Source organism: Protomyctophum bolini, assembly GCF_963924005.1.
Source record: "Protomyctophum bolini genome assembly, chromosome: 6".
Taxonomy (NCBI): domain Eukaryota; kingdom Metazoa; phylum Chordata; class Actinopteri; order Myctophiformes; family Myctophidae; genus Protomyctophum; species Protomyctophum bolini.
The window spans coordinates 16473486-16482955 of record NC_137867.1 but is presented as its reverse complement, the minus strand read 5'-3'; the positions used below and the strand labels follow the sequence as shown (position 1 = coordinate 16482955).

The window sequence follows — 9470 nt, the reverse complement described above, 5'->3', positions numbered from 1 at the left end:
ATTATTATGCTAAATGCCTAAATTGTAAATTGTAATTTAAATGTAAGAAATCGACAAGCATTCCTTAGTAGGCCTAATGTGACTTTTAAACCATCCTTAATGGACACTTTAGGTCGACTAGGCCTATATCTATCTCTAAACAGCTGCATTCTATTCTTATCTATTTTCTATGGTCTTTCTTTCATTGTTGAAACTGCTACTATTGTTGTTGTGGCCCATGAGGGCCAACATGTTATAGGCTAGGCTACTCTATTGTCCAATTCAGTGTATGAAGGAGCACAAAACGAAGCAGCAGCTCTATTGTGAGTGAAATGGCAAAGTAATAGAATCCCACAGGGAGGGACTGTTGTGACGCTGTAGTGACAACGTGGTGGAAGGCTGGAAGCTATGGGTGGAAGGAATTGGGCACAGAGGATTAGTCCAAGTTCTTAATGTGTGAATTAAACCAACCCATTTCATTTAAAACAACAGAAAATATGGGTAAATGTTTTGGCTATGATTAGGTATGGAATTAATTACCAACATTATTTTAAGTATTGTGCAATCATAACTCAAAGTTTATTAGAATTATATTGTTTGGTGGGCGAGCACGTTTTGTCATAATGGTACAGTCCAACACAAGTTCGCCCCCAAATTGCTGCGCTATAAAAGTATACCGCGCTCTAGGGTGCATAAGCTTTTTTCTTTTACCAAAAGGACAAAATACATCATAACGGCGCAGTCATGGAGCATACCGAAGTGATGAAGCCAGAAACTCTGGATGACCTGATCAAGATTTTGCATGCTATTTTTGAAAGTGACAATGTAAATGTGGAAGAGGTTCAGCACGTAATGGAAGCATATGAGAGCAAGCCACAGGAATGGAAGAAATACGCCAAATCCGACCAGTACAGGTAAACACTTTTTAATTTTAATTAAGTCTAGCCCACATTGCATGCGGTTACTCAGTGATTATACAATCCACTTTGGGATTCCACTTAATAAACCTATGTAAAATTGTTGAAATATGTCTATATGTATTCTGTTCATTTATTAGATAGTAGACTCCATAAGATAATGTTTTTAATGGTATCATGTTGACTTATTAAGATCTTGTTGCGCGATCGAGTTGTTTACAACTTTACATGATTGATATTCCAAGCCATGCCTATAGCAAATTCTGTGTAAAAACCTATTGATAATTTAGCCACATTCCATTCCACAACACCAAATCCCAGGATTTCAGTCGTGGTGTTTATGCAAATGTATCTTTTCTGCAAAGTGTGGTAGGCTACTTTGCAAAATGTTTTTCAAAAATTCGAAAGAAAAAAAGCAACCTCGCTTGCTTCACCAATCCAAGTGTTTTGATGAGAGAGGAGTACAGAGGAAGGTGGGTGGCTGACTGGGTTATCCAATCAGCATTTAGAGACAGACACACCCGCTGATGTTCTAGCTAGCCTCGGTCCCAGGCTTACTTATCTGCGAAAAGAAAAACTGATGTGCGTGCTGGGAAGCCTGGTATTATCGCCCTCCAGGGAGCTGCAGCTGGCTCGGCTCGAAGTCGAAAAGAAAGCCTCTAGACGAAACTGATGTGATGATACAAACACGCAAATGCAGTGGATGTAGGGAACCCGCCAATTAAAGCAATTTAAGTAATGCGAGAAAAACAATTGGGCGCCTACTATCTATGCAGGAATTAAAAGTAATAGGTAATTATTGGTAAAGGTAATTTAAACAATTGTGTGACCAAATAATACAAGCATGAATTAGGCCTACACGTTTTTAATAGATATTTGGATATTTCATTTTGATTGTTATTTATAGTAGGCCTACAGCTTTTCCTGGTACAGTTTACTTGTTATTACATGTACATTTTGATGTAGAATTCGGCAATGCCTCTCACACCGTTGTGGGGAAGCAATTACTTAGCAATATCCTGGTAGTTCTGGCTACCTGAAAACATTCCAAAGAGGCAGAGCTATTGTATACGTGTTCTTCCACAACCTGGTTTACTTTGAGATTATTTTATTGGCCTATGTTTAGCTAATGTGACTTCAAGATTCTCACTCATCACAATTATAATGTATTAAGCTTGAAATAGTGTTACATCTTGAAGTAGACATGGATATATGGAGGTCCCTGTGCGCCTTTAAATTGTATTTTCTGTACACACTGTTTTTGTTTTCCCTTACTGTAAGCTGTATACTACTATATGCTGCATTATTACAGAAATCGTTGTGTTTTGCAGGTACACAAGGAACTTGGTGGATGAAGGAAATGGGAAGTTCAATCTCATGATTCTGTGCTGGGGAGAGGGTCATGGCAGGTGAGATGTTGACCCTAATTCAAATGATTTGAACAGAGTATATTGGTCAATAGTAGTTTTGTATTGGTTATTGTTGTTATTAAGACATAAAGTAGTAGTACCTGCAAAATGCCTTGCAAATTATCATGTCTTAAAGGCCCTCTGCCACTGCAACAAAGAATGGTTCTGAGCATGGTTGATAACCTTCCAGTTGCATTTGTGCATGGCCTGGCCTGTCTTGTTTGAAAAAGGGCCAGCCAGACATAAAATTAACCAGGTTTCCTGTCTGTCAGACTAATAAAAACATGCTTACATAATCTTGAAAATACCCAATCTTTAGACTGATATCCACAATGGTGTAGTCTACTGTTATATGCTATAATATGTAGGCTAGTATGCCAAAGTACTTGGAAAAAGTTGCATAGCCTACGTGTGCATGTCGCACAGGGAATAATTATGGTATACCATCTGAAAAAACCTAGACTACAGTTTTGGATATCAATGCATTTCTTAATATAACAATGTTTTCACTGTAGTGACTGGATCCAACTTACTCTGATTCTAGTTGTCTCACTTTATCTATACATTTGATTCATCTTTATGTGAAAACGTAAAAAGAGTTATAAAAAAAAAAAAACCATTACATTTGATCCTAACAAAAGCAAACCAAGGCAATAAAGCACCAGATAAGAGTTTTGGTGTTTTTAATTGACATGCAGCAACAATGCCTGTTTGGCAGATCAGATGCCTTGCTTAGAATGAACCTGTATTAATCCCCAGAGGGGAACTCAGGTAAAGCACAAACTCTGACACTGTATCACTGTCTGTGTGTGTGTGTGTGTGTGTGTGTGTGTGTGTGTGTGTGTGTGTGTGCGTGTGTGCGTGTGCGTGTGTGTGTGCGTGCGTGCGTGCGTTGTACACTTTGCAGTAGTATCCATGACCACACAGACTCCCACTGTTTCATGAAGCTGCTGCAGGGCCAACTGAAAGAGACGCTTTTTGAGTGGCCCGAGCATGAATCCACCATGGTGCAGAAATCACAGAGAATCCTACAGGAAAACTCTGTGGCTTACATCAACGGTAAGAGTGTGTGTGTGTGTGTGTGTGTGTGTGTGTGTGTGTGTGTGTGTGTGTGTGTGTGTGTGTGTGTGTATTTGATCAAGTCTGACTTTTGCTTTCATATCTATGACAGCCTGTCTGTCTCTACCCCTCTAACCCACAGTTTTAGCGTTAACTCCTTGCAACCGTTTTGACCCAAGGAGTTGCATGGTGACCCGTTGGTGTGGTTAGGGCTTAACAGTCACTGGACATCCGCACAAAAAGTTGCTGACCCTGTAGCCACAGATGTGAACTTGACATTCGGAACCTGTGTGCACTGTATCATTCCGTAATTTTCAATACATATGAGTTTTAACCCTGTGTCCCGTATGTCGGAAGTTCCTGTATACCTAGAATCTTGCGCGTCTGTGGCATGCTCACGTCTTACACCACGTGGTCTGTGTTGTTGTTGTTTTTCCGTGAATATCGTGTGTCCGAGTGAGACCCACACACAAACCGTACATATTGAACAAAGGTAGACGTTGTGTATTTGGCCACTGACCGTGTTGTTCCGTGTTGTTTTTTCTCCGTGAATAAGAGAGAGAGACAGAGATAATCCAAGTGGGTGTTATTGCTTTCCCTTGTTCGATGCCTACAGAATAAGGCAAAAATTTTACATTCACTTTCAACACGGAGTGACAAACTGCTGCTTGCAGGAAAGGCCAGCAGTCGCACACCCACCCAGCTGGGTTGAAGACACAGAGTGTGTGATGTATCATGGCCAAAAAGCACAGGTGTAAACGGCACTTCTGCATACTCTGCATACGTCATGGTCTATGACTTGGCGACCAGAACTGTGCACAAAGCTGCACTAACATTTTCATTGTGCTTATTTGCATTGTGCGTGGAATTGTGGAACTTTTCTTGTTCCACAGTATGCATAATTTGTCACCAGTTTTACATTTTGACACTTAAAACAGCTCCTGCATATTGGAAGTGACTTATTGTATACCTTGTAAATTATTGTAGGTGTTAAGGTTGACTACATTTTTTAGTTTCAATGTTAATGAATAGTGGGTTTGTTGGTGTATAATATTAATAGTCAAGTAGACAATTCTTATTGCTTTCTTACGTAATAATAGATGGGAGGTAGTGGAGGGGTGCATCAGGTGAAAGCCGGTATTACACTCGTCACTCATGTCATGTAAACAGGATGTAGACGAGGAAATAAAATAATGGCACTCAGGCACAAACAATTAAATCACAAATCTATTGAAAAATACAGACTAATAGTGCACACAGGTTCCTAAAGTCGAGTTAACATCCATGGCAACAGGATCAGACTCAAGACTTTGTTATTTTTTGTACTTAGGACAGGGCTGTATACTGTGTCAAAAATGTGTCCCTGACATTTAGCCCAAACCGGCCCATCACAACCGGCACACAAAAAACAAAAGTCAGAATCCAAGGCTGTTTTCAATACAAAGTTGATCAGATTCAAATGAAATCTCAATGACACCTTTGATAAGTGCTGCAGATCATGTGAGAATTCTGAATTGGTACTGATTTGGCCACAGGAAACAACTGGCTTCAATTGATCCGTCTCTCAAGACATGTGCAGAATTGCTCTAAAATTAAAACAGGAATTGAATCCAGTCCAGTCAGGGTTCTAGCAATGAATACTTGGTACTTACTACCACTGACGTTCTCAGCCACTAATCTGTCCAATGCATTGAAAGGTATTCAGGTTTTTATGACCAACTATTTTGCCCAAAGCTGACAGAGCCCTAGTGTTGTTTGGTGTGTCTTTGGTGAGGGCATGGTCAGTAACTGACTGTTGACCCGAAGCCCCTGACCCCCATCTCACAGCTATTCGACATGTCAATACTTTACATTCCTGTAGCATTTGTATAAATGTGTGCTGTGTGTGTGTGTGTGTGTGTGTGTGTGTGTGTGTGTGTGTGTGTGTGTGTAGACTCCGTTGGCTTGCATCGGGTGGAGAATGTCAGCCATACAGAGTGCGCCGCCAGTTTGCACCTGTACAGTCCCCCGTTCGATAGCTGCCAGACCTTTGACCAGCGGACAGGACACAAGAACACCGTCAAGATGACCTTCTGGAGCAAATATGGAGAAAGGACTCCATTTGTAAGAAACCTTTGTGAAATTTGACCAGTCACAGACATTCTCTCTACCAATTTAGGATTACCCACAGTCGTAGTAGAGATAGGTCATAAGCGCCCTACTTCGTCCATCTCCCTTATGTATGTAACGAATGATATATAGAATACTCACGACATGTTAATATTGCAATAAGAAGTCTGAGTTACAATATCTATCACAAAATATAAAACATTGGGGATGAAATGCCATGTAATAGAATCCCACAGAAGGGAATGTTTTAGTGAGAACGTGGTGAAAGGAATTGGGCACAAAGAGGATTAGTCCTTAATGTGTGAGATAAACAACGACTCTTAATTAAAGCATAACCAATTTCTTTGTAAAATATCTGCTATGATTAGGTATATGGAAATAATTACCGATATTAATTAAAGTATTGTGCATATCTCAAAGTTTATTCGAATTGTATTGTTCAGTGGGCGCCGACCTTTTTTGATAATGGTACAGTCCGCCCGCAAATTGCGGCGCTATAAATTATCATGCTCACCAGGTTGCATAAGCATTGCTTTTTACCAAGAGGACAAAATATATCATAACGGCACAGTCATGGAGCAAACCGAAGTGATGAAGTCAGAAACTCTAGATGACCTGAGCATTAACACAATCAACCACTAACCTCCCTCCCTTATGTAACACATGGCTCCAGCGTGTTAACTAACCATAACTAACGAACCACCAGCATTAAGACGTTGGATATGTTCGATCTTGTTATTTCTTCTGTTCTTATGCTGTCTTAGGAAAGTGGGCTCCAAACACTACTAGTAGTAATTTGCCTTGACTTAAGTTTTCAACAGGTTGTTGTGATTTAACAAGCTTCTCTGAGTGCCGATCATGTTGGAGATATTTCCTGCAGTATCTGGGGACTGCGCATTAGTCCGACATCCCGTTAGTCCGACTACGTGGCCGGTTAAGACTCACCCTGTGGCTTCCGCGTGTGGTTATGGTTCAGGTTTGGGATGGGGTTAGCATGGGTCGGACTAATGTACCTATGTTTAAACATAGGTACGTAGGTTTCATGGCTGAGTACAGAATAGATATGATATGATGTATAATCAAATTTCTGTGATGCAAGTGATGATATCCCGTGCAAATCATAAACTCTTTTCACCTAGCCACTTGACAAGTCTCTGTTCAAAAGTCCATAGTGTGGAGAGTGCAGGCTAAAAGCTGAGACATACTTAAGAGCATATTGAATTGAACAAATCACCTATATCACCTGTCATTTAAGGAGCATCACTGATGCGTTTTTCGGATTAGGTCATTGCAAACTGGTGCGTCTTTTGGAAAGACGGTGGAAAAAACAGCGGCTCTGAGATTCGTTCCAATATTCACGTCCGAAATGTGCAGGGACCTTTAATGAATTAACCTTTTCTCAAATGAGAATGTATTTAAGAGCTTGATGTACTATATGACAGTGAGCTTATCTTGATAGTTTCAGACAGTAATAACAAAGGCAAAGTATTGTTTAAAGTTGTAAAACATCATGCCACAGCTTTCATTGGCTGACATGAAATTGTACATTTCACAGCAATCTTCAGTGTTTAAAGTTAATGTTTAGAGGTAAGCTGAGATAAGAAGCTGGAGTTGAGTCTATTCACCCAATCAACTTTGCATTGATAAAGCAAAATCATCTAGTTATTCTAAACTTTAAATTAGCTTACTTTGTCCAAGCTAAAGCCAAACCTTTAATCTAACTCAATATGAACAATAATAATGAACTTCAGCATTTAAAAAGGCTTTATAATGCCGGAAATCTGTGGTTATCATTAAGTCTTTCCAACCTCATTAAGGACTGCTCTATAAGCAAATTTGGCAGCCCCAGAGTATAAGACACAGTGAACATTTACTGGACAAATGGAAAGTTACTCATGCTCATGCTGGGAATCTGTTTCCAGTTGTTGCCAGATGTTTCAACTGGAACGTTACATAACATTCCACAAGGCAAATTACTTAATACATGGAGCATTTCTTATCTTATTTTTTAAGAATGTAGGATGTTACAGTAGGTCTAATTTTTGTTTTTGTATTCTTGGACTAAGGTGCCCTTTTGCAGTTGAAAACGCCTACTGTAGATTGGTCATGTGCCAAAAGCACTGGCCTTATCAGAAATCTACCAATTGCATAAGTATACCTTGACCACAGTTACGTCTAGTTTGCGCATCATATTTCAACACAAGAGATAAGATAAGATAGTATTAGTACATAATGAACTCCACCTGCTTACCTCAACACACATCACTTCTACGCTCTAATAGTGTTATTGAAGTTCATTGTGTGTGTGTGTGTGTGTGTATTTTATGAAGTCTGACTTTTGTGTGTGTGTGTGTGTGTGTGTGTGTGTGTGTGTGTGTGTGTGTGTGTGTGTGTGTGTGTGTGTGTGTGTGTGTGTGCGCGCGCGTGCGTGCGTGCGTTTTTCTATGTACACTTGCAGTGCTGGCATAAAGAACAGGAATACATGTGGATGCAAATTAGTACAGTAAATTAACAGAGTCATGGTGCTAACTAAGGTGTTAACTGTTTTTTTGTTTCTTTTACTATTTCCATAGGCGAACACATTGTCACAGGAGAACAACTAACCCCACTGAAGGAAGCAGAAGATGGCAGTTACATCTAAAGTGACAATGCTGTAGATCGAGAGTAAGGGAAACTGCAGAGGAGGCGAAATGTGGAACTGTACTATGACTAAGCAACCCATTTAAAATCAGGAGCAGCCCAGTTCAAAAGGACATGCCAGTAATTAGAATGGCTTTATCACTGCCCAGTGCGAGCTTGGCAAATACTGATGAGCACAGGACGAATGCATGAATAGGCTCGGCCACGGATTGAATCTGCCCTTTGTTTGTTGGGCCAGAGGAGACCCTTTTCCAATAACAACATTCCTGTGTTTCCATGACCTGTACAACCACACTTCTGTACTGTTACGGCCTGTAGTTGAAGGGAAGGGTGTTAGAATTTCAGAGGGGAAATGTTACTTTATAGTATTTCTCTTCAGTCACATAAAAGCCACTTTAGAGAGGAAAAGCATTCTGTGATAAAAGTGGAGCACTTTTATAGCCTTATTTACTGTTGATTCATGCCACTCAAAATCTGTCTTAACACCTGTTGAAGATTGTGATGAAATGTAACAGCGGATGTATTTATACAGTCTAATTAGAAAGTGAGCTTCTTTTTTGCATTCTTTTGACAAAAAGTTAAAGCTTTATAGATGTGTTATTTTTTGTAAATGCTATGCCTGTAATTTATTTGCGAACTATTCTGTTGATAGGGCTTTGACAAGTGTTTTAATCGGCAGGCTACTTTAATGTCATTCCAATTGTTTGAATGCAATTGTTATTAGACAAGAGTCTGGGGGAGGGGAGATTTAGTTTTCTATGCAGACATGTCTTTAGGGCACAGCTCTTACTTTTGCTCAGGATTTTGGCCCTTTGTTTTAATTATAGCTGTATTTATATACTTTATAGTTTTGCAACATAGCACCTACTATAGGAATGTAATTTGCATGCATGATTTCTATATGTCAAATGACAAATCTGGCCCTGACTGTAGACCATTAAACACTTTTACCTATGTCATAACCAATGTTTCCAGTTGTTTTCTTTATTTATACTAGAGCGGTGCCCTTTGGGCACTGGCCTACTTGGAACAATGCAAGTTGGAAATGAATGCCCCACCCAGTTATAATGTCTGTGTCCCTTTTATGCCCATGGAGTTCATTGTCAGCCATGCCCAAATATGGAGTCTATGCAGATGTCAGAACACCCAGTTATTACTTGCACAAGTCGAGTGCTCAAAGTACTGCGATCGGCTGAGTATGTATGTAACTACAGTATGTATGTCGGTGTCCTCTCTTGTTTAAGACTGTAGCCCAATCATGGACCAACATCATTTGGTTACGTCACCAACAGCCAATAAGGGACCACCATTCTTGGTGACGTAACTAACAATATATCATAATATATCAGGGTTTTTT

At 39.9% G+C, this 9470-nt stretch overlaps 1 protein-coding gene across 1 annotated transcript; it reads left to right on the top strand.

Moving 5' to 3' along the window:
* Positions 1-666: 666 nt before the first annotated feature.
* Positions 667-9075, top strand: cdo1 (cysteine dioxygenase, type I). Its single transcript, XM_080766087.1, has 5 exons — positions 667-893; positions 2228-2305; positions 3213-3364; positions 5298-5467; positions 8047-9075. The coding sequence occupies exons 1-5, from the start codon at positions 724-726 to the stop codon at positions 8074-8076; spliced, it is 600 nt and encodes a 199-aa protein (XP_080622213.1). The 5' UTR covers positions 667-723; the 3' UTR covers positions 8077-9075.
* The last annotated feature ends 395 nt before the right edge of the window (positions 9076-9470 follow it).

Excerpts from the sequence above, each read along its gene's own strand:
- cdo1 (XM_080766087.1), top strand. The coding sequence starts at position 724 with ATGGAGCATACCGAAGTGATGAAGCCAGAAACTCTGGATGACCTGATC. Across the intron at positions 2,306-3,212 it reads TGGGGAGAGGGTCATGGCAG|TAGTATCCATGACCACACAG; the intron begins GTGAGATGTTGA and ends TACACTTTGCAG. Across the intron at positions 5,468-8,046 it reads ATGGAGAAAGGACTCCATTT|GCGAACACATTGTCACAGGA; the intron begins GTAAGAAACCTT and ends CTATTTCCATAG.